The 23,010-nt window shown below is 46.1% G+C and overlaps 3 protein-coding genes across 6 annotated transcripts; 1 reads left to right on the top strand and 2 right to left on the bottom strand.

Annotated features, from left to right (window-relative positions):
- Window positions 1–46: 46 nt before the first annotated feature.
- Window positions 47–12,130, bottom strand: clcn7 (Cl-/H+ antiporter 7). Of its 3 annotated transcripts, none has more exons than XM_084677765.1 (25): window positions 11,777–12,130; window positions 11,183–11,257; window positions 9,902–9,967; window positions 9,656–9,721; window positions 9,380–9,512; window positions 8,941–9,050; window positions 8,592–8,672; window positions 8,426–8,488; window positions 8,251–8,334; window positions 8,067–8,160; window positions 7,885–7,949; window positions 6,085–6,201; window positions 5,930–5,984; window positions 5,719–5,779; window positions 5,077–5,218; window positions 4,891–4,984; window positions 4,460–4,632; window positions 3,466–3,517; window positions 3,130–3,320; window positions 2,916–3,001; window positions 2,665–2,797; window positions 2,484–2,543; window positions 2,209–2,385; window positions 1,806–1,886; window positions 47–1,708 (listed from the first exon to the last, which is right to left on the bottom strand). In XM_084677765.1, the coding sequence occupies exons 1-25, from the start codon at window positions 11,885–11,887 to the stop codon at window positions 1,622–1,624; spliced, it is 2,457 nt and encodes an 818-aa protein (XP_084533891.1). In that variant the 5' UTR covers window positions 11,888–12,130; the 3' UTR covers window positions 47–1,621. The 3 variants fall into 3 exon arrangements, with proteins under 3 accessions (XP_084533891.1, XP_084533892.1, XP_084533893.1); XM_084677766.1 differs by having other exon boundaries at window positions 3,193–3,320; XM_084677767.1 differs by lacking the exon at window positions 11,183–11,257.
- A 136-nt stretch (window positions 12,131–12,266) lies between these two features.
- On the bottom strand, window positions 12,267–16,644 carry ptx4 (pentraxin 4, long). Its single transcript, XM_084677768.1, has 4 exons — window positions 16,363–16,644; window positions 16,064–16,236; window positions 14,655–15,556; window positions 12,267–13,360 (listed from the first exon to the last, which is right to left on the bottom strand). Exons 1-4 carry the CDS (start codon window positions 16,495–16,497, stop codon window positions 12,720–12,722), a joined length of 1,851 nt encoding a protein of 616 aa, XP_084533894.1. The 5' UTR covers window positions 16,498–16,644; the 3' UTR covers window positions 12,267–12,719.
- Window positions 16,645–18,496: 1,852 nt separating this feature from the next.
- litafd (LITAF domain containing) lies at window positions 18,497–22,977 on the top strand. 2 transcript variants are annotated; one of them, XM_084677332.1, is made up of 5 exons: window positions 18,497–18,554; window positions 21,037–21,099; window positions 21,332–21,436; window positions 21,616–21,790; window positions 21,965–22,977. In XM_084677332.1, the coding sequence occupies exons 2-5, from the start codon at window positions 21,057–21,059 to the stop codon at window positions 22,077–22,079; spliced, it is 438 nt and encodes a 145-aa protein (XP_084533458.1). In that variant the 5' UTR covers window positions 18,497–18,554; window positions 21,037–21,056; the 3' UTR covers window positions 22,080–22,977. The 2 variants fall into 2 exon arrangements, with proteins under 2 accessions (XP_084533458.1, XP_084533457.1); XM_084677331.1 differs by having other exon boundaries at window positions 21,329–21,436.
- The last annotated feature ends 33 nt before the right edge of the window (window positions 22,978–23,010 follow it).

Genomic DNA, 23,010 nt, shown 5'->3' with positions numbered 1-23,010 from the left:
TAAGGTGATATCGGGAAGTAGAAAAAAAGGAAATGTAAAATAAAACTGATTGTTAATACTTCAACTTTATTAGTTCACAAAATGGTCATCAAAATGGTTATAAAATACAGCATAATCCATATTTAACATCTATAACTGTACAAACAAGAGGCAAAGCATGGACACTGCATTAGTGATTTCTGAGAGGTGCACAAAGTGAAGGAACCAATCAAAGAAAATAATACTTGAAATATAATAACAAAAAACAGCAATGTCTACATGATAATGACTCCAAACTTGAATAAAAGTAACTTGAACTAATTCAAATGTGTGTTTACAGTAAACCAGATGACAGTGTAGTTATCTACTCAGACACCATATCCAAAACCACTGACATGGCAAGTCAGACTCCAATCAGTGACGTTAACATTAGATCACTAGAAAGTGATCGTTAGACAGTGATCGTTAGAAAGTACAAAGTTCTTAATTCAGGCCTTCACATTTTAAATTAAAAACATGGTGGAAATTTACATTCATTTTGCCATTATCATGGATGGGACAATCATATAGATTGTTTAAATAAAAACGCATTTCTTCATCAGTAGCATGTAAAAGTGCATCGTAAATAAAAAATGGACTCTGTACCAATTCACACTTTTATACACACTGAATCGCATAGCATGTACCTTCAACAATTCATTTTAGCACACGAAAAAAAGATTAAAGCACTGATTTAAATACCTACAGCTATGGGTAGAGAGAGTTCAGTAAACAGGATCCTGGAAGACCCTAACTCTTAGTCCACTAATGTGTGTGTGTCACTAATATTTATGTTTGACTCCATTGACAGCAATGGACCTGCCCACAACATGTCACAGACACCCTCTTGTGGCCACACCTAATTACTACAGTCAACTACGGCATAAGGCAAGAGAAGACTGGAATCCACTCGTATGGTTCCCAATCTGACAAAGTTCAACAGAAACCCGATGGGCTCCCTGTGTGACACTGGTCGGACTGAGTGCCAATCATCTGACAGGAAAGGTGACAGCGCAACACAGGTCCTTCCTTCCAACTATCCAGCCACTTTAAAACAAGCTATAATAATAACGTTTTCACACAGTGCAAAAATAAAAGAAGTAAGATGTGGTGTCACTCCAGGCTCCGGTCCACTCCAGGTGGAAGCCAGGAGGGGAGTTTTCCTCTGTGTCAGGTCCTTTAGGTAATGCATAGTTCATCAGCAACTTACAATTAATAACGTGTTTGGTATAACGTGTTTAAATAATATATTTTGAAACACAATCATTTCTGTGTGACACACTTATCCCAGAAGGAAACTCAAGCCCAAACGGACACAGAGACAAACCATCGACCGAGGTACCCAGGACAGACACCATGACACAGTGGCAGCTGTTGATGTGGAGCTGTAGACCGTAACACGTTTGACTGACTGTTTTGGCTTTGTTGGCTAACAGTGACCCCTGACCCAGCTTCCTGAAGTATCGGAGTGCATAGCTGGCGAGGTTGCAAGGGTAGCTAGGCAACTGGTGACCAGTGCAGTTTCAGGGTCTGCAGTATATTTGTAATATGTGTGTGTGTGTGTGTGTGTGTGAGTGCGTGCGTGCATTTGTGGGTGCGTGCATCATGTCTGTGCCAGCTGCATCTCCTCCAGACCATGCTTGCCGAGGTGGTACCGTGCCAAGTCTTTGCGTGTCACCAGCCCGACCACCTTCGCACAGAACAGAAACACATGAGCTCACTTCACAATTCAAAATCAATGACGTCACACACACACCAAACCCAGGAAGGATTGCGACGTCACTCACCCTGTTCTCGTGGTCTACTACCACCAGGTGCCTGAGGCCCAGGGCTCTGAACAGCTTGAACACGCGAGGGAGAGAGGTCTCCTACAGAGAACATAAGTGTCATAGTGAGCGTCAGATCACAGTGTGTGTGTGTGCGTGTGAGTGTCTTTGGGAGTGTTGATCTGTGAGGGTGTATCTTTGAGATTGTGGGTGTGTGCGCGCGCGTGTGAGAACATGTGTGTGTGCGTGTGGGTGAACATGAGTGTGTGTGTGTACCTTTGAGAAAGAGAGTGTGTGTGTGTGTGTGTGAGAACATGTGTGTGTGTGCGTGTGGGTGAACATGAGTGTGTGTGTGTACCTTTGAGAAAGAGAGTGTGTGTGTGTGTGTGTGAGAACATGTGTGTATGTGAGAGCATGGGTGTACCTCAGGCACAGTGTAGGGTGTGGGGTTCATGAACTCGGTGAGGTCCATCATGCACTCCCGCTCGTCCTGGGACACGTGGATGCTCTGGATGGGAGGGAAGCGGGGGTAGGCGTCCCGGAAGTCCTTGAGCTGCAGCTTCCTCTGGGTCAGCCTGGAGCGCGCCAGCTCCACAAACACCTGACACACACAGGAACGTTTTACACATACACACACACCACATTTGATAACGGTATGAATGCCTCACAAAGGGACATCATGTACACACACGCACACACCTTGTGTTTGAGAAGGACAATGAGTTGAGAGCGAAGGATGAGTCCACAGATCTTCCCGGACTGAGAAAAGAGGAGGGGAACGGGATGAGTGAAGGAGAAAATCAAAGGGGATCATTGCAACCTGCTGCCAAGTGATCCGATCATACGTTCATGCCCAAGATGGAGGTTGAGGTTTCCATACCTCATCGCTTGCAGCAAGACGCACAACAACCGGGAAGCCATTGTGATTGGTTGACGTGTTGCTGAGGACATCAACAATGGTCCCAACCTTTTCAATTTTGTTAAAATAGGTGACTGGGGAACTCATCACCTCTCTGAGAGAAACAGAGGCAGAGAGAGATAGACAGAAAGATCAATACTCAATATTGTACAGTACAAAGCTAGCTATGGCTTCGTGGTAGATTGGGGTTAGCCAATCAGAAAAGCGCATACCTGGCTGTTAGCCAATGAGAGGTTGCGGGGGCATCCCAATGCAGAAAAGGAACACTCCCTAGCTTGATGTGGATATCATACAGACCCTGCAGGACACAGACACACGTCACAAACAGGCCCCAACACTAGGTCACCAAGGGGATTCAGAAGACGAGCTTTCTGGAGTGCCCACTCATTCATTCTAGAATGATGACGAATCTTATGATGCCCTTACATGAACGGACCCCGTTCGAAGGCCACAATCGAACACGCTACTTGTCCTGCTGAGCGGTCTCACCTCTATGAAGTAGTCTCCAACGATCTTTGCCGTCATGAGCACGAGCATGATGGGAAGACCGTAGGTGACGTTCCCTGTGGCCTCCACCATGATGACAGTCAGACTGAGGGTCATTCTGACGATGCCCCCTAAAGACGCAAGCAGGACATCACATGTCGACGGCAGTATGAAGGCAACTCGTTCAAGTAGGTACATTTCATAAGGACACCTACGGGTGTCCCAGTGTGACCAAGATGGTCAGTCTAGACGGTGACTCTCGTGTCCATCACTCACCTAGCTGAGCAGCAGCTCCAATCAAGGCGTATTTCCCAGGGTCAGCCCAGATCTGAGAACACAGAGAGTCACAGACCGAATACATAGAGAGTTACAGACAGAATACAGAGTCACAGACAGAATACAGAGTCACAGACAGAATACAGAGTCAGACAGAATACAGAGTCACAGACAGAATACAGAGAGAGTCACAGACAGAATACAGAGTCACAGACAGAATACAGAGTCACAGACAGAGTACAGAGTCAGACAGAATACAGAGAGTCACAGACAGAATACAGAGAGAGTCACAGACAGAATACAGAGTCACAGACAGAATACAGAGTCACAGACAGAGTACAGAGTCAGACAGAATACAGAGAGTCACAGACAGAATACAGAGTCAGACAGAATACAGAGTCACAGACAGAATACAGAGAGAGTCACAGACAGAATACAGAGTCACAGACAGAATACAGAGTCACAGACAGAGTACAGAGTCAGACAGAATACAGAGAGTCACAGACAGAATACAGAGAGTCACAGGCAGAATACAGAGACTCACAGACAGAATATAAAGAGTCACAGACAGAATACAGAGAGAGAACCCAGGGCAGGAGTGAGGAAATGTGCTCCAGGCTGTGGAAATCCAGGTCAGACCGGGAGCATTCCCAGATTACAGGAACTGAGCAGATTTGACCAGGCCACACAAAGGGCTTTCACCACAGCAATGGGAATTTGAACTCAAGAGTTCTAAACACACACACACATACCCTACATGCACCCTGTGTGTGTGTGTGCGTAGGGTGTCTTTGTGTGTGTTAGGAGATAGAGGAGCAGGCCAACGATTAAGTGGGAGATGGAGTCAGAGGGAGTTTGGCAATAGTCTAGACTGGGGTTACAAACAAAGATAACACACCTAACAGTCTCCAAATCACATACAAAGAAACACACACACACACAACACACCTAGTGTCACACAGAAGTGTGCACACACACACACACACACACTCACAGAGCCAGTGGAGGTGATGGAGGCCAGCAGGATCCCAAAGAGCCTTCCCCAGGCAGCTCCGATGAGGAGGGCGGGGATGAACACCCCAGCAGACACGGTCAGACCGTAGGTCCAGCAGGCCAGGAAGAAGTAGGTCCCCGTGAACATGCTTAGGGTCAGCGGGTTGTAGGTCCCTTGACGGGAGGGGAAGAGGGAGAGGAGGGGGGCAGAGCGAGACAGGTGGAGAGAGAGAGAGAGAGAGAGACAGAGAGAGACAGAGAGAGACAGAGACAGAGAGAGAGAGAGAGAGACAGACAGAGAGAGAGAGAGAGAGAGAGAGAGAGAGAGAGAGAGAGAGATGGAGTTTGTTTATTCTTAAGTCAAACTACGCTGGGGGGGAGGGGATGTACATACACAGATGAATGCAGACATGTGCGCACACACACACTTACCTGCGGGGTTGTGGAAAAGGCTGCGCACACTCCTCTCGGGTGTGTTGAAGAAGGCTGTCGCCATGGAGTTGTATTCCCCATCATCACAGAACAGCTAGAGAGAGGGGGCATGGCAGAGGGGGGGAAAAACATCAAGAGAGAAGAGGACTACAACTATTCACAAGAGGAGCATGAGTGTGTGTCTACCTGCAGCGGGTACTCCTCGGACTGGTCTGGTCCCAGAGGCTGGCAGTCGTTTGAGGTGTAGATCATGACAAACGACACTGCTGCTGTAACTGCGGCAACCAACATGGCCTCAATGACCTGGAGGCAGGGCCGGTGCACATACCTGTCACGACACACACAGATTCCTTGAATGTGAGGGAGACACCATAGGAGTGTAGACTATGGAGTCGTTTCAGGACAGGTCCACACTGGGAATATCTTCCGGTCTTAACCACAACTCTGTGCCAAAAGCCTGAAGCTATTTATAAAGTCTCCATGATCTACAACAACAAAGGGACAGGAAGTGTACCTAAACAAGATCCAGTTCATCAGAATTGAGTCTCCACCCCCACCCCCAGCTAAAGAAAATACATTTCATACAGTGGCTATAATTAGTACACATTTCTGGCCGAAACAAGAGACTGAAGGGAAATACAGGGTGTGATACTATATTTCCTCATTCTGAAGCCACGCCTGTTGGTAACACAACAAGGAAGTAACAGTGAAAAGAGCATTGTCATGTTTGTAATCATCTAAAAAACTATCAAGGTAGCTCAAGCCTGCGGCTAGCCTTGTGGCTCCTGACGCACTTAGCATTGGTGGATAACCTGTCAGAGCACACACCTGATCCTGAAGATGGTCAGCCAGTAGTTGAGAAAGTTAAATAGTGCTCCTAGCAATCCACCTGGGCAACAACAGATAGATCACAATGTGTTCTATAAGTGTACTGGACAGCTGAAGGCAACAGGCAACACAAAGCACCACTGGGACCTACCTCCTACTCTGTGAAAATAGAACAGAAGAGAAAATTATTGGAAAGAACGTGCAGTCTTACCTATGGCTCCCATGATGATGAAGAGGGGGATCTCATAGAGGTTGTAGGCTACGCTCTGTCACAGACAGGAACACACACTCAGATGGAATAGAAACACAAAAGAAAAAGGAGTTCTACAGGAAGTGTGAGTGTGTGCGTGTGTGTGTCACTCTCACATCACTCTCAAAGCGCCCGAAGTTGATGAGACCAGGGCTGGAGAGGTCTCCGGGCTTCTTATGGTAGATGCTCAGGAAGAAGTTCAGAGTGAAGGTGGAGATCATGGAGGCAAAAAACTGGACAGAGAGGGAGAAAACATTTACCTTCACATATGATGCTCGATATCCCCACTCCCCTGTGCTCTACTCCTGAATATTCTTCCTCCAGCTTCATTCCTCCATGTCTACTCACTATCCTTCATGTCTTCTCACTATCCTCCATGTCTCCTCACTATCCTCCATGTCTACTCACTATCCTCCATGTCTACTGTCTCCTCACTATCCTCCATGTCTCCTCACTATCCTCCATGTCTCCTCACTATCCTCCATGTCTACTGTCTCCTCACTATCCTCCATGTCTACTCACTATCCTCCATGTCTACTGTCTCCTCACTATCCTCCATGTCTACTGTCTCCTCACTATCCTCCATGTCTCCTCACTATCCTCCATGTCTCCTCACTATCCTCCATGTCTACTGTCTCCTCACTATCCTCCATGTCTCCTCACTATCCTCCATGTCTCCTCACTATCCTCCATGTCTCCTCACTATCCTCCATGTCTACTGTCTCCTCACTATCCTCCATGTCTACTGTCTCCTCACTATCCTCCATGTCTCCTCACTATCCTCCATGTCTACTGTCTCCTCACTATCCTCCATGTCTACTCACTATCCTTCATGTCTCCTCACTATCCTCCATGTCTACTGTCTCCTCACTATCCTCCATGTCTACTCACTATCCTCCATGTCTACTCACTATCCTCCATGTCTACTGTCTCCTCACTATCCTCCATGTCTACTCACTATCCTCCATGTCTACTGTCTCCTCACTATCCTCCATGTCTACTCACTATCCTCCATGTCTACTCACTATCCTCCATGTCTACTCACTATCCTTCATGTCTACTCACTATCCTCCATGTCTACTGTCTCCTCACTATCCTCCATGTCTACTGTCTCCTCACTATCCTCCATGTCTCCGCACTATCCTCCATGTCTACTGTCTCCTCACTATCCTCCATGTCTCCGCACTATCCTCCATGTCTACTGTCTCCTCACTATCCTCCATGTCTCCTCACTATCCTCCATGTCTCCTCACTATCCTCCATGTCTACTGTCTCCTCACTATCCTCCATGTCTACTCACTATCCTCCATGTCTACTCACTATCCTCCATGTCTACTGTCTCCTCACTATCCTCCATGTCTACTCACTATCCTCCATGTCTCCTCACTATCCTCCATGTCTACTGTCTCCTCACTATCCTCCATGTCTACTCACTATCCTCCATGTCTACTGTCTACTCACTATCCTCCATGTCTACTGTCTCCTCACTATCCTCCATGTCTACTGTCTCCTCACTATCCTCCATGTCTACTCACTATCCTCCATGTCTACTCACTATCCTCCATGTCTTCTCACTATCCTCCATGTCTTCTCACTATCCTCCATGTCTACTCACTATCCTCCATGTCTCCTCACTATCCTCCATGTCTACTGTCTCCTCACTATCCTCCATGTCTACTGTCTCCTCACTATCCTCCATGTCTCCTCACTATCCTCCATGTCTACTCACTATCCTCCATGTCTTCTCACTATCCTCCATGTCTACTCACTATCCTCCATGTCTCCTCACTATCCTCCATGTCTACTGTCTCCTCACTATCCTCCATGTCTCCTCACTATCCTCCATGTCTCCTCACTATCCTCCATGTCTACTCACTATCCTCCATGTCTACTCACTATCCTCCATGTCTACTCACTATCCTCCATGTTAGCATCTGGTTCCAGAAGGAAGCCCCCTCCTCCAGAGAAAACAGAACCCCACCTGAGGAAGAGAAGAAGACGTTGAGAGTGTCGTTAGTGTGTGTGTGTGTTGGTAGGTGTGTGTGTTGGCAGGCGTGTGTGTGTGTGTGTGTTGGTAGGCGTGTGTGTGTTTCCTCACCCACTGGTGCTCCGAAAGCAGCAGACACTCCAGCTGCAGCTCCTGCTGATACAAAGTCCCTTTTCTCTGTGTCCCGACGGAAATACTCAAACATCTGCACACACACACACACACAATATATGAAAGTCAAACACACTATGGATGTGTTACTCGAACACGCATGCATGCATGCATGCACACACACCTTGAAGTCTTTCTTCAGAGAAGTGCTCCTGCCCTGGGAGACTCCTGCAGCCACCACTGCTCCCGAGTGAATCATGGGCCCTTCCTGAGGGGATTATGGGTAACGTCAGACACACACAATACACCTGGAGGGGACATATTTCCTGTTCATCCCAGATTCACCGACGGATGTTCACCTTTCCGACAGCGAGACCCCCTGCTACTGAGCAGATCACCCCGAACACCTTCACCACCAGCGTCTGTGGAACGTCACACACAAACACACGAGGCGACACGTTATCCAACCAGCACCGAGCTACATGTACCCTTTTTGAAGTGGCCCAGGGATCAGCGTGTGCTTACCTTGAGTCGCACCACCCGGGGAATCTTCACTCCATTGAGGTAGCATTTGATCTGAGGTATACCACTACCTGCTGCAATGGGCTGGGGGGGGGGTTAGGGTTAGGGTTAGACACGCAGTATGTAGGAGACTGGTGCTCCAGTTACATAGCTCCATCACTGTATACATGCCAACACACTGAGTTCCTTCACACTGTGCTATGCTACACTAGCAGAAACAGGAAGTAAAAACACTAAAGATCCATCACAGCGTTTTAGTGCTGCAGGTTATCTGAGGGCCCGATTAATATTTCAGTTCTAGTCCGACTGACACTCACACACACACACACACACACACAGACACACGTCTTACCTCAAAGAAGGCAACTATAATGGCTCCCAGCATGACGATGGAAGCATTGAGAACGGCCCAGAGGATGAGGGAGATGGAGAGCCCTCCCACCTCTGTGAACTTTTCTATGTCTGGGAAGGTCAAACGTCAAGGCAACCGATCATGAAACAGGACACATCCTAGATGTTGTTTTGCTACAGAAAGTCTCCGTTTCTATTGCTTTGCTTTTACTACACGTGAATGACAAAAGTAGGGATGTAGGCTGACTATGACACAGCTCATCCATGCCTGTCTGCCAGTCTGACTGCCTGTCTGCCAGTCTGACTGCCTGTCTGTCTGCCAGTCTGACTGCCTCTGTCTGCCTGTCTGTCTGCTTGCATGTTTGACCATCCTTTGGCCCGTCGCTCTGTCTGCCTGCTGGCTGAAAACGTGGCAGATGATTGGTTAAGTAGAAGGATACTATCTTTGACGACCAAGTACTTGAGTCCAGCCATGTATTCTACTGCGATGTCGATGAAGCAAGCGATGAGCCCAGTGAGGAAGCCGATAAGACCACACACCACCCAGCGGCTGATCTCCAGACACTTGAAACCCTGGGAGGGAAGAGGGAATTAGAGGGCAACCGAGCAAGAGAAAAGAGAAGTGGCAGATAACCGTGGAATGTTGTCCCTCTCCTGTTCATAATACATAAACAACGGATACAAATCCCTCCTCCTCACGGCGAGCATCCACTCACCACGTAGCTCATCCGTCTCTCCTCCTCCAGAAACAGCTGGTTCTCACTGTTATCGTAGTCGAGACTCTGAAACAAAATGGCGTCCCAAAATTGGTCCCTGACCATCTGAACTTAAATGCATCTGTTGTATTTAGATCATCTCAATCTGGCTCTGTAATACAGACAATGAGACTAAACTATGACCCATATAATAATCGCCCTCAGTAGGAGTTTCCATACTGTACAGAGTTGTCTCGCTTTAAATACCTCATATTTGAGTGACAGCAGCTTCTCATTGTGAGGGATCTCCTTGGGCCGGCTCCTCAGTGACTCCTGTTGGGGCAGGGGGATAGATAGAGGAACAAGGCCATGACAGAGACAAATGATCAGGACAAATGGTCCATATCAACGGTATTAATAGGTTTTCCCTCATGCCCCCTTACTGTAAACTCATTGTCCATTTTTGGGTATGAGAGGATTACACGTTTGTTTCAGTGCAAGAAGAGAAACCACTCTGGACCACTGAGATTACACTCGTGCACATGCAGCGTTTCCCTTTCAGACACGCCAACCAACAGGCAAATTAAAGGAACAGATAAAAAATTCACATCAGCCCGTAGCAGAACTGAAATTAGGTAGTGGCTGTGCGGGGCATGCTGATTGCTAAATCCCCAAATAACCCTACAAGCTGGACCGAACTGGACTTGAGCTGGATATCATCACAGACTAAAGTAACAGTTTCCAGTCTTGTGTTCTTCAGTAGATGATTCAGATTTTCTGCTGGTTGTCTTGTTCCTCTCAAAAGTCTTTCCACTGTAGGCTGTGCAGAGCCACCTAAACACAGTTTGAGATGTTACACAGAGCTGTATTGTGTAGCAGGTTCGTAATTAGGTCATTAATGTCCTAATCTTCTTTAGTTCTTGGTTATTGTGGTGGAATTGAAGATGTGTTCAATGGGCCCATGATTAAAGCCACACTTGTACTGAATGCCTGAGCCCACATTCAGTGAATGGCAGTGAAACTCACTGCACTCTTCTACTACACTACTGAATGGTGTCTCTGTGCGCAAGGGAGTGCAGTAGTAGTTTGCTTAATTTTCCTCAGTTGAGTAAGTCAAATAACTCTAAATTATACTCATGGATGTAACTACGATAAACCTCGGGGAACTTGCTCTGAGAAATTTGCCGAGAAACAACAGTGAGGTCAGTTGTGGGTCTCTGGGATTTTCCTGTGTAGACTGCTGAGGGGTTCTGAGGCACAGAGGGTCTGTACATGACCAGTGCATCTCAACCTTGGGACTTAGAGACATCTGTCCCGGCCCAGTACAGTACTAACTCACCCCAGAATTTTTGCTCACATTCAGTTCTGCACACTTTGCACTGATCCATGTTCAAGGTAAACAGCTACGGTCATTCACAGACCTAAGGCAGTGTTTATCTCTGGGTGATTGATGCTGTGATTTGAGGTCCAGCGTCTGTTAAATTGCATCTTCAACACAGGTCTGGTGTCACAGGTAAGGACAGATGTAGAGAGAAAGCTGAACTTTACCTCCTCTGATGTTATCTCCTCTTCTAAATCCACAGTGCTCAGCCTCCCTATTTGAAATAAACGTCCTCCGGAAAACTATGGATCAAAGATATTACACATATGCAAAACAAGGTCTGTTTGTTTCCAGTTTAACATGTAGAATAACATGTTGAACAGGAACTGTTAAACCGGAATCACAAACAAGTTTAATATGGACTTGAATGTTTACTACAAAAGAAGGAAGTTGGAGTTTCCACAATTCTTCAATTTTCCACACTCGCCGGCTATTGAGAAGATTCCAGTTCACCGATCTTTCACCTTTAAAAACCTTGTGTATTGCCATCTTATCGCTACAACATTGGTACAAAAAAGGGATATTCTGACAGTGCACAGGTTCATGACGTTTGCATTTGTTGTTAGCTTGCAATCATGCGCAAATGGCAGCATGCAAGAATCGTCCCACAGTGCAATAATCAAATTAGTGAAATGCAATAATCTCACAGCAAATCATAACTTCACGCAGGGTTCACATTGTGTAAACGTGTCATTGCAATTTAAACGTTTGCTTGCTACTAACTTGCTAGATCTGCTGAGTTAGCAAGCTAGCTAGCCTACCTGTCTGGTGTAAGTGACGTCTTCTGAACCGTTGAGTAACGGGGTTCGTTCACCGCCTCCTGACTCGTCACCTCGACTGGACCACGACACTTTCTTCGTGATGTTGGCCATGCTTTGTTCAGATAGTTTGCCACTTTTACAATGACTGGAACAGTGTGTAAACTGTAATTCTAGCTGGTTAGCTAACTATCAACACTCAGCTCCCCATGACTAAAAAGCAAACTCGTGACGATTTCTACGGGTAGCACAATAGACCATACATTATGTAGTTCGCTAAGTAGAATCGTTTCTGCAGCTCACGTCTACGACTGAGGTTTCACATTAGCCCACTCCATTGACATTTAGATCATTTCTGTATTATAAAACGTCTTGTTTCAAAGCTTTGTTCACGTTTCTGTAAATATGTCCAATATACAAGGTAAAGTGGGAAAAACAAGGATTTACGCTACCGTTTATCAAAAACGTGTGAAAAAGAATAAGAAGAAATGTGTCTCATTTATGATTTAGTTTATGACATGAGCCAACAACAATGCATCTACCTGTCTGTGCCATACTATGGTATAGTTATAGTTGATCAGATAATTTTCATTAATGATCCAATATGTCTTGAATGAACAACATCCATTTGTCTACAGTTGGTCCTTTACATTAAGAGCATTTTTTTTTAAATCAAAAATGACCTTTAAACAACAAATGGTTACAGATTCAGAATCTGCATGTTTTAAAGAAGTGTAGTTTTTGCTCCACCCAACACTGTTTGACACCAGCAAAGTCAGAAGGATAATTCACACACCCTTTTCCTCTGTGAGATGATGATCAGTGTTGACTGAGGCATTTCTCTATAAACATGCACATGAGATGTGGTCTCTGAGCAAAAGTGAGTAGCATTATGTGTATGAAGGTATAAGCGGTTTGACAAAGGACCAGCTGGGACCTCAGTCTTTCAGACACAGTGTTCTAGGCACTCACATACCACCTGCTGGACCTCGCCATGCACACCTGCTACATCCTCCAGGGTCAGCACCACCCCTCGGGGTACCCCCTTCCCTGTGGCTACTCCTGCCACCTCCCCAGGGCTTAGCACCCTGTTCCACACCATAAACCCTGCAATACGCCCCGCAAACCCCTCCTCGGGGTCAAACCCTCCCCCCACGGTATCCTGCTCCTGCCCCAGCACCACCGAACCACCCCCGGGTACCTCGTAGCCCTTCCTGAACTTTGACCCCGTGGAGGTAAGGCGCCGGTCGGTGTAGAGCCAGAAACGTCCCTCGATGGAGGACCAGAGGAAGCAGAGGTGGTGCCAGCGGCCATCGAGGACAGCGTCCACGTCGAGTTGTCTGTAGACGGGGTCGCCCAACACAAAGTCGAGGGTGTCCCTAGGTACGGTGGCTCTGTGCCCATAAAGGACCAGACTGTTGTCGTTGTCCTCGGTAGCGTAGGAGAGCAGCGTTCCAACGTAACCCACATCCACGCGGAGCCAGAGACACACGGACAGCTCCGGGAGGTTGGGGAAGCTCCGTTCAAAGGTGACGTAGTTATTCGAGGATGCAGAAGGGAAGAGCAGCACCGAGTCCACGTTACAGACTGGGGAGTGAACAGGATCGTTTAGTATGTTTATAGTTTAAGAGGAGATCTTGATCTATTTGTAGTGGGGTAACAATTACAAGTTTCCTGTTATCCACCCAGCAGAGGAAATATTTTGACTTGATTTGACTTGAATTAATTTGAATTGAATTGAAACAAAACCCATCAAATCACCAAAACACCATTTATCTTAAACCTTGCTGTCTGAGCAGAGTATGTCTACACTATCACTATGGAGGAAAATGTCGGACCTGTGTATGTAAGCATGCAACGCTCTCTGATTGGATGAAACATTACACAGTAGCCTCACCTTTATCATACAGGTTGAAGGTGATGTAGCTGTAAGTTAAGATCATTGAGATCAGGTTACATCTGGGGAAACATTTTCTAAAGAATAACAACTCAGCTGCTTAGTTCTCTCCCCTTCATATCCAGAACCATGGATACCTGTGGCCAATTGTAAAGCTCACTGAAAGTTTCTAAAGCAAAGGCCAAGGCTACCAGACTGCCGACTGGCTCCCTGTCTGATTCCGATAAAAGCACAAATCTGTCACTGAAATGTCTGAAAATCTGTGCTGTTTTCTAAATTGTACGTTTTAACATACGTTGGTAAAGATGTAAGTGCAATAATAGGTATCTATGATTCAACTATGTTCCAGCCCAACATCTGCTGTTGATAAGAGACTGTTGTGTTCAACAGATGGTCTCTATTCCATTATTTCAGATCAACAAATGCTGATTTTTTTTCACTCCGAAGGGCACCCTTGAGCATTAAATTGATTTTTCAGATGTGAGCAGAACTCTAAGCCCTACCTCAAAAAGAAAGAATGTATCAACATTTCTCCATCTCTCATCTCATTTTGTTCTCTTTTCCATTCCTCTCTCTTTTTTTCTCTCTTTCTCTCTTTTGGTCACTCCCTTTCTCTTTGCCCTACTCCCCTGTGATGTTGACTGACTTGAGGGTGTTATGTGATTTATGATCACGGAAGAGGTGAACTAGATGTCTGTTCTACTCATCTCTAAAGTAGAAGTTAGAGATTCCCAGGATAAGTGACCTTATGTGATGTAAAAAAAGTTCAATATCATTATCCAGAGAGCACGAGTGTAAACAAAACTTGCAATACCTTTAACAGACCTCTCAGCTTCTCTCAGCTCTGAGATTTAAAGTGAGTTTAGATGCAGATCGAGATGCATTGGTTCACTGCAAATTGGTTATAAATATGTCATACACTACAATTGAGACCCTGGTTGTATTAGTGGTAGTTGGCATGTGCAATAACAAGGTTGAACATACTGTTGCCTTCCTTTCTGGGTCCTTGCAGCTGGGGGATCTTGTGCCTCAGAGGAAGCTGCAGAAGATTCTGGATGGCTGGATCTTCCCGTCTCTCCTCCTCTCCCCCTCCTTTCCCTTCTCTGTGGGCGTCCTCAGATGTTTGTGCTTGTTCGTTTCCTGTCCTCCTTTCCATCTCTTTGCCCTTTCTCCACTCTGACCCAAACTGTGCTACTGCCCCCTCCTTGATGAGACCATGCTCGGGGCTCTGCCTTCCTGTCTCGTGCCTCCCTCTCCCCTCCCTATGGCTGGGGCGCTGGCTCGGTTGAGGGGGTGGAGGCGGAATTCTGGTCCTTATTCTTCTCTCTTGGGTACTTATAGGTTGAGGCTGGTCTGTTGTGGAATTAGCCTGGGGATGGAGATTGGAATGAAGATGAGGCTTGAGGCTAGACTGAGGCTGGGTTCGGTAATGGGTATGTAAGTTGTACTGGGGGTTTGAGTGAGGTGGGGTGTGTTTGGGCAGGAGATGAGGGCCTGTCCTGACCCTTTCTCTTCTGGAGGTTTGGGTCCTGGGTGGGGCTGGGTCCTGTGGGTTGATGGGGTCCCCTGTCCTCCCAGACACCCTGACAGATACACCATTCCCTTGAACAATCTCCCCAACTCTCCGCTCCAGTTGTCTCATCTGAACGTCTTTCTCCCCTAAGGACAGCTGCAGATCCCTCAGGCCGATCATGAGCTCCTCCTGTTGGGCCTCCATGGAGCTGAGTCTCCCCTCCTGGTTTTGGAGCTCCATGGTGAAGTTGGAGGCCCCCTGCCCCTGCTTCTGTCTCTGGGCCTGTCTGCCGCTGTCTCTCAGGCTCCTCTCCAGGGACGCCAGCCGGCCCTCCACCCGCCTGCTTTTCTTCTGTATCTTCCTGCAGGACTCCCTGTACCCAGTGAAAGATGTTACAAGGTGACAAACAAAGTATAGCACAGGATTTACATATTATCATCCGTTACTTGTATTGGACATTTCTTGAGCTATTCAAAATCATACAGGATAAAACCCTAACACTAAAACACAGCACAATCATTAGAAAGTCATGTAGCCTGTGTATGTTATACATGCAATCGATTTCAATCTTTCTTACACCCGTTGGCTGCAGGGAAGAGAAAACCTTTTCCTATCAAATGCAGTCCACGTCTCAGAAATGGCACTAGGTCACAGGAGTGTTGGTTACTTACATTACATTTAGTCATTTAGCAGACACACTTATCCAGAGCGACATACAATAAGTACAGGGACATTCCCCCGGAGGTAAGTAGGGTGAAGTGCCTTACACTTCAAACTGGCAACCTTCTGATCAATAGCCTGATTCCCTAACCCGCTCAGCCATCTAACATCACAACCTTGTTCTCCTGTTTATCGTGTAATGCCCATGGCTCCTCCGTACCTGAGAGAGTCCATCTCCTGGCTGGTGGTTTCTCTGAGGTGGTTCAGGTCCTGGGAGAGGCCGTGGTACTGGTCTGTTAGTGTCTGCAGCCGGGCCTCCAGATTGGAGGACACGTTGTGGCGCCGGTTCAAAGTCTCCAAATGGGTCAGAGTCTTCTCCTGGAAACGCTGGAACTGAGAGAGCAGAGGAGGGTCTTATCAAATGTTTATCCATTTCGATTGTTCACAGTAGTAAGATCTTTTAGAATAAAAATACCTATGTCCATGCATGTGCACACACACACACATGACACAGCTGACCTGTTCGTCAATCCGTTGGAGGCGTTGGTAGACGGGTGTCCTGTGTTCAGGTTGGGCTGCCACCGGGGTGAGCTGGAGCTGGACCAGCAGCAGAACCAGGAGCCGGTGTCCACAGTTCGGTCTGAAGCTGGACATGGTGCAGTGTGATTGGGCTAGGGCACACCAGGAGTCTGCTTTTCTTGTGTGGTAAACAAGGCTGACCAAGTTGCACTGGAAAAAGAGGAGTAGCTGTGGGATCGGGCTGTTTAGCCCCCGTGATGGTCTACAGATGTATGAACACACACACACACGTACGTCCTCGCTTGTTACCGCAGTACATCAACGTCAAACAAGCAGGAAGATTACTTTAACAGAGCTTTCTCTCTCTCGCTCTCTCTCTCTCTCTCTCTTTCTTTCTCTCTCTCTCTCTCTCTCTCTCTCTCTCTCTCTCTCTCTCTCTCTCTCTCTCTCTCTCTCTCTCTCTCTCTCTCTCTCTCTAAATCACACACTGAGCCCATAAGTATACAATTCCCCATCTTTTTTACATTTTACAACACAAATAGTTTCATGCTCTTTCATGTTATAGTGAAACACTCCGGATGCCATGGCAGATGTTATTTTTTGTGCTCTCCAAAGGTCATACCAGAAATACCATCCTGTTGGCTGAGAAACTTAGTAACTGTTTCTCTTATTTTGTAAGGTGTGGTTTTAAGAAGTTGTTTGAATGTGTGGTTCTGGGATGTGTCAGAGAACCCTGTGATTCAGCTCTCTGGAAGGCTACAGCCATCAGGTTGGTCCACTTCTACTGCCTTGCATTGTGATTAGTCACAATAAACTAGCCTGGCTCTGCCCTCCTATGTACTTCCGCTCAATTTGGATTTCGCTTCATGTACGAGGGTCTGGTTAGGACCAGGCTAACAATAAACACCATGCGGAGCACAATGCTCTCTCATAACAATATGACTTACAAGTGGAAGCTATTAATCCCTTTACATATTGTACTGCAGTGTCAATAGCAAAAACAGACAATCATTGGCTTATACTGGTATAAGAAAGGAAATCAAGTAGCTTGCACTAGTATTAAAAAGCTATCGGAATTGACGCTGAGCAGCGCACCTGTCGTACAAGAGAATCATTTTGAGTGTTTCATGACTCAGACAGATAGCAGCCATGGATTAATGTATCTGTGTGTGTGTATGTGTGTGTGTGTGTGTGTGTGTGTGTGCGTTTCAGGCTCAGTTCCAGAGCAAATCGGATAGGCGAGTATTTGATTTAATGTCTTTAAAGCAAATAAACACATTTTGGATTATATTATTGTATCTGTGGTTTATAGCATGGGTCATATGTGGCCTGATGAGAACTGGTGTCAAATGAACTGGTCTGTCTCATGACTTGGCACCTTTATACTCATGATCCAGATACTATTTTTACCTCTGTAATAACCCCACCCCTTTTACTGTAAGAGTTTAAAGTCATACTGGACTAATGATCTAGAAAATATGTTGACCAAACCTTCACCACTCTTAAGCATTTCAACACATGCACACACCCATTCTTAAATGTGCATGCACTCACACATACGCACACACCGCACACATGCACACACACACACCTACACATTTGGGTAATGTTTGGTCCCAGGAATGTTGTTCATCAGGCCTTTTCATGCACATACCCATGAGCACACACACACATCTTAAATATTTTCACCTCACCCCTGGGAATTGATACACGCCAACACCTTTCTCTACCTTAAAACCCCACCCTGTTCTGCACCCTCTCAGTCAGGGGGGAGGGGCTGGGGGGGCTGGGGGGGGGGACTGGGTAGGGGCTGCGGGGGGGCTGGGGGGGGGGTTATGTAGATGGAGGGGCTATACCAGGAGGATCTATCCATTTCAACAGGTAGTTAGGAGGGAATGCAAATAAGAAGAACATGTTATTATCAAAGTAAGAAGAAACTACACCTCCTAAATGCAATAGCACAACCCCCCCCCCCTCACACACAACAGAAACAAAGAACAAAGGCTAAAGACAACTTTGTCTTTTTACTGTGTCATCTAGACATCATGAATCACCGACAGTGGGGCTTGGCATGGGGAGGTGTGGCCTGATATAGAGATGCTCAGGTAGGACTGGCAGAGCTCCCATTCTATCAGCACACTGCATCTGCAGCAGGACTATCTACTTCATACTTTTCTTATCACTTGAACCAGGTAAGTCCTTGTAGTTTCCTGTTTTTAATTTGAACGGAACGGTTCTGGTTTCTAACACTTTTTACAAGGTCGCATCTTCAGGCTCTCAAGATGTAGACTATGCTAATGCAAAGAAGAGAAAGAAGAGGGCAAGTTCATTGAAATAAAAAAACAAAACAGAGTTGATGGGTGGAAAAGTGAGCCTTACGGATGTGTTTGTGTGTGAGTTTGTGTGTATGTTAATGTGTGTTTGTGTGTGAGTTTGTGTGTACGTTTGTGGGTGTTTGTGTCTTGTCGGTTGATTGTGATGAGGGCAAAGTTTTTAGGTAGACACTTAAGGTAGGGAGCGTCCGATGACAAATGTGTGTGTTAGCTGTAACTCTGGAAATGCCGCGTCAGACATGTTACAATATTATCTATCTGCCCCCAGCCCTCTTGTATTAAAATCATGATATAAAGTGTTTAATTATCAGATTATTTCCAGTCAGTTGTCCTGACTTGTAATTGCCTTGATCAGATCATTTGTGTGGTATTTGTAGGTATTGATAGTTGCAAGGTAATCATGTTGGGGAGAGAATGCCTTGATTTGGTTGGCGGAGGTTAGTGAAGTATTTTTTATTGTGTTTGTGGGATATGACATTGCAGGCGGTCTAGTGCCAGAAGTGTCTGACAAGCCAACAAGCCAAGTTTTGATGGGAGAGAGTCAAATTTCCTTGCTGCTTTTACATCTGGTTTGGTGACACATGCAAAAATGCCATCGATTTGGCAACCTGATAGATCGGATGATAATGTGGTTCTCTATTTTACGTCACAACTATATGTCTAGTTTATTTTGCTGGAGTCTTGACAAGGTGTGGGTGTTAGACAAGCCTCTAATGAGCTCTAATCAGCTGATCTTTCTGTGCCATACATGCAGACAAGAAACAGTTTCTCTTACACACACAGGTTTGACTGGTATTGAGTTCATGCACTGATTGGTTCCATACCTAGCTCAAGAAGGTGTTCCCATTAGGGCCCTGTGACAGTCAGACCCTTAAAGCTAACATGATCAAAAGAGTTGGATCTCTGACCCATTTTGATCTTGCATCCTACAGTTTTTTGCAAGAGATGCTACATAAATCCACTGGTCTGGTGCTGGGGGGGATCAGGACTAAGTCCTAGGCTCTGAGAGAATGAACCTATGTTGGGGTTTCTGGGATAGACAGAGGGCTGGGAGACTATACATAAACTTCAAAATGTATCAATTATATTTCATATTTGTACTGTTAAGTCATTTACTTCAAAATAGAGTATAACTGACAGAGGAGCAACAAGAGGCGACCGAAATTCATGAGTCATGAGAGAACATTTTAACAGTGTCTAAAGGGGGTGCCCCTCATTGCGATGTCTATGTGCATCCTTACCCCTGCTCTTTACAGCTCCTGGAACACGCATAACGCTGTAAACTAGTCAAATCATTCATCAGAGATGTTTCTGACAGACATTTTGAACGGAATTGTCTGGAGGAAGTTGAGCATTTTCCCAGTCAGTCAAACAACTAGCCAGTTAGTCAGTCAACCAGTCAGTCAAGTCAGATGGTCAGTAAGTCAGTCAGTGAAAGAGGTAGTCAGTCAATAGGGAAACATGTAGCCAAGCTACATTCCTACAGCCATGTTCGGGTGTAGACTGGGTTTCGCCTGGGCGTTGTATGTGTGTGTGTCCTTTTGTTAAAGCCCTGAGGCATTTCTCAAATCCCATAATGTACATGACAGGTGACAAGCAACAGCCAAAGCTCTTTGTCAGATACAACATAATTGATGGACAGTATAAAGAGGAGTTTTTCCTAATACAGTCTAGTATAGACTAGTATAGATTAGTATAGTATTGTATTGTAATGTATATAAGCACTGGCAGGCAACACTGGAGTAGCTAAAAATAAACTGCTCTAACCACTCAACGATCATGGTCAGAAACAGGTTATTCAGTAGGGGAATGGTCAGATGCTTTTTCAGTAAACCATGATTATGCAAAAAATCTAAGGAAACAATAGCAACAGGTTCACTAGAGAAAAGTCAATGACTTCTTCACTTATACCTGTCAGTGTACTGCAAATTTCAAGATGTTGATTTAACACCAGGACATTTTATTTGTTGAATGTTTATTTACGTCCACTCTCATGAGACAGAAAAAAGAAACACTTGTTGTGTTAAATTAACACTGATATTATACAGAACAGAAGTGAGTAGGTCATCTTTGATCAGCTGTAGAAGACAGGTGGTGCAATTCTCTGGTCTTAATGGTCTTAATTCTCTTGGTTGCAGACACTGTTCATTACAGCTGTGTCATCCTGACCCAGTACCAGCAGAGCTATAGGACATACTTCCACCTAGTGGTAGTTTAGAGGACAGAGTGAGATTGAGAAAGTCTAGCTAATTACTCTAACGACATTACTACCATCATGCAAGCTTCAGCACAGTCACACATACACCATCCCTAACTAACCTGTCTCCTTGGCGGTGTGCAGGAAACCTTCACCAGAGGACAATGAGCGCAGGTGGAGCTAACCCACCCCCCTACATCATTCCAGGTGAGTCTTCAGCCTCGTCTGTCCATTCCTCCAGCATGTTTGCTGAATCACAACAGATACGGCACACTTTATACCAAGACCAGTGGTGCCAACCTCAGAAGTTACTCCGCTCAGCGGATGAACTCGTTTAACCCAAGTGTAATTAAATGTTTTTCACCCCCACCCCCACCCCTCTTGTACTCTCCCTCACCTTTCTCTCCTCTATCTCTCCATCTCTTCCTATCTCTAGTAGAGGTAGAACAGGGGGAGGGCGTCAAGGTGTACCATGTTCACCAGCCTTTTACCCCGTGTCACCTGCCCGAGGAGCAAATACCCAGTGAGGTCCAGGCCATTCCTGGTAAGCAGCACTTGGTGAAACAAGATGGATGTTTGTGGCAAAGAGGCATCACGATGAGTCACTTTCCTAAGCCCACTTTCTTTTTGCTCTCCCAACACCCATCGTTATCTCGTCTTTGAATCCCCGCCTCCTCCCTTCTCTTCCGCTCCATCCTCTCTCCTCCCCTTTTTCCTCTGCAGTGTATGCCACTTCTGGCGCACCCACCAGGAACAAGTTTGTCAGCTACGAGACAGAGCTGGGCCGCACATCAGGAAGGACCACCTGCACCGGCTGCAAGAAGGAGGTCAACACCGACGTCACCTACAAAGTGGGAGCCTTCGCCTGGCTCATGTGCTTTGTCTTCATCCTCTGCGGGTGAGTGAATGGCGGGAGGGGGAGGAAGATGGGGACAGAGAGAGGGGAGGGGAGACATGGAGCGAGGGCAGAGGGCGATGGAGATGAGAGCAATGGGGGAAGTGAGAGGTGGAGTGTGTCAGCGACTCTGTGCCATGTTGAAGTACTAAAACGGTGTGTGTGTGCGCGTCCCAGGTTGGTGGTCGGCTGCTGTTTGATCCCCTTCTTCGTGAAACACTTCAAGGATGCGTACCACTCCTGCCCCCAGTGCCACCAGATCCTCTACGTAGACAAGAAACGCTGCTGTTGACCGCCACTCACGTCCGCCCTCCCGGGACCACGTCTCCTCCGGTCTGCTCACTGTCTCCACTGGCTGGGTTTCATTCCCAGTGATGCTCCTTCCCCTCTGCCCTTTAGGCCCGACCTTAGGCCTAGGATCTGATTCAGGCGGTGTGTTAAGACTTTTCAGCCCCATTAAAGCGGGGAGAGCTTGTGAATGAGGAGGGCATTATAGCTAACTTACTTAGATGATCTTCAACTATATGGGTGGGATGTAAATAGCCTTAAGACACTGTTAAACTTGTTTCACCATTTTAAAAAAGAAAACAGAATCACCAAGAGACACGGGTAGTGGAAGTACATATGGAGCTTTCACGACACAGAACCTTAGCAGTCAGACAGCATTCGATATCACTGACAAGGAATGTCATCTTAATATCAGGTATTGCACTTGCAAGTCGACTCATGTTTAACCTCATGGTCTACATCCTATTGCACGCACCTCACTACGTCTCCAGCAGAATGTGACTATTAAAATGTATCGACAGTATATATTCAACCAAATGAAGTATAGGATTATGAAGGATGTCATTGTTTGGTGACACATATTTCCCAGTTGAATCAGAAATGATGTACATACAAGTCTGGTTTTCTGCACACAGTTCCAACCTTCTTCAATAAAGCATACTTCTTAAGGATGCTCTATAATATTTATGGCCAGGTCCAAACTCTGACAAGGACACTGATGTCTAGTTTTGCCTGCATAAGTGTTTGTTTACATTTTTATTTGTCAAACTCTTCTTTTCAACCAGACATATTTCCATACTGTTGGCGCTAAAACACCAATGATGTATAACATGTATCCAAGAAGATATTATACATTTTAGTTATCACAGATTGTAATTTCTCGAAATAAAATGAGATGTCTCAAAGGACATGCAGATCTACACCATCTTTCAGGC

Source organism: Hypomesus nipponensis, chromosome 17 (assembly GCF_054491055.1).
Source record: "Hypomesus nipponensis isolate SF chromosome 17, ASM5449105v1, whole genome shotgun sequence".
Taxonomy (NCBI): domain Eukaryota; kingdom Metazoa; phylum Chordata; class Actinopteri; order Osmeriformes; family Osmeridae; genus Hypomesus; species Hypomesus nipponensis.
Note: the sequence above shows the minus strand (reverse complement) of the source record. Positions and strands in the feature narration are given on the sequence as shown.

Bases quoted from the DNA above. Each gene is read 5' to 3' on its own strand.
- clcn7 (XM_084677765.1), bottom strand. From the start codon at position 11,887: ATGGCCAACATCACGAAGAAAGTGTCGTGGTCCAGTCGAGGTGACGAG. The intron at 9,513-9,655 runs GTGAGTGGATGC...CTTCCCTCCCAG, and splicing joins AGAGACGGATGAGCTACGTG to GGTTTCAAGTGTCTGGAGAT. The intron at 4,633-4,890 runs GTAAGTGTGTGT...CCTCCCGTCAAG, and splicing joins CCTTTTCCACAACCCCGCAG to GGACCTACAACCCGCTGACC.
- ptx4 (XM_084677768.1), bottom strand. From the start codon at position 16,497: ATGTCCAGCTTCAGACCGAACTGTGGACACCGGCTCCTGGTTCTGCTG. The intron at 16,237-16,362 runs GTCAGCTGTGTC...CTGCTCTCTCAG, and splicing joins TCCAACGGATTGACGAACAG to TTCCAGCGTTTCCAGGAGAA. The intron at 13,361-14,654 runs GTATGTTCAACC...TTCACTCCCCAG, and splicing joins ACCCAGAAAGGAAGGCAACA to TCTGTAACGTGGACTCGGTG.
- litafd (XM_084677331.1), top strand. From the start codon at position 21,057: ATGAGCGCAGGTGGAGCTAACCCACCCCCCTACATCATTCCAG. The intron at 21,100-21,328 runs GTGAGTCTTCAG...TCCTATCTCTAG, and splicing joins ACCCCCCTACATCATTCCAG to TAGAGGTAGAACAGGGGGAG. The intron at 21,791-21,964 runs GTGAGTGAATGG...TGCGCGTCCCAG, and splicing joins TTTGTCTTCATCCTCTGCGG to GTTGGTGGTCGGCTGCTGTT.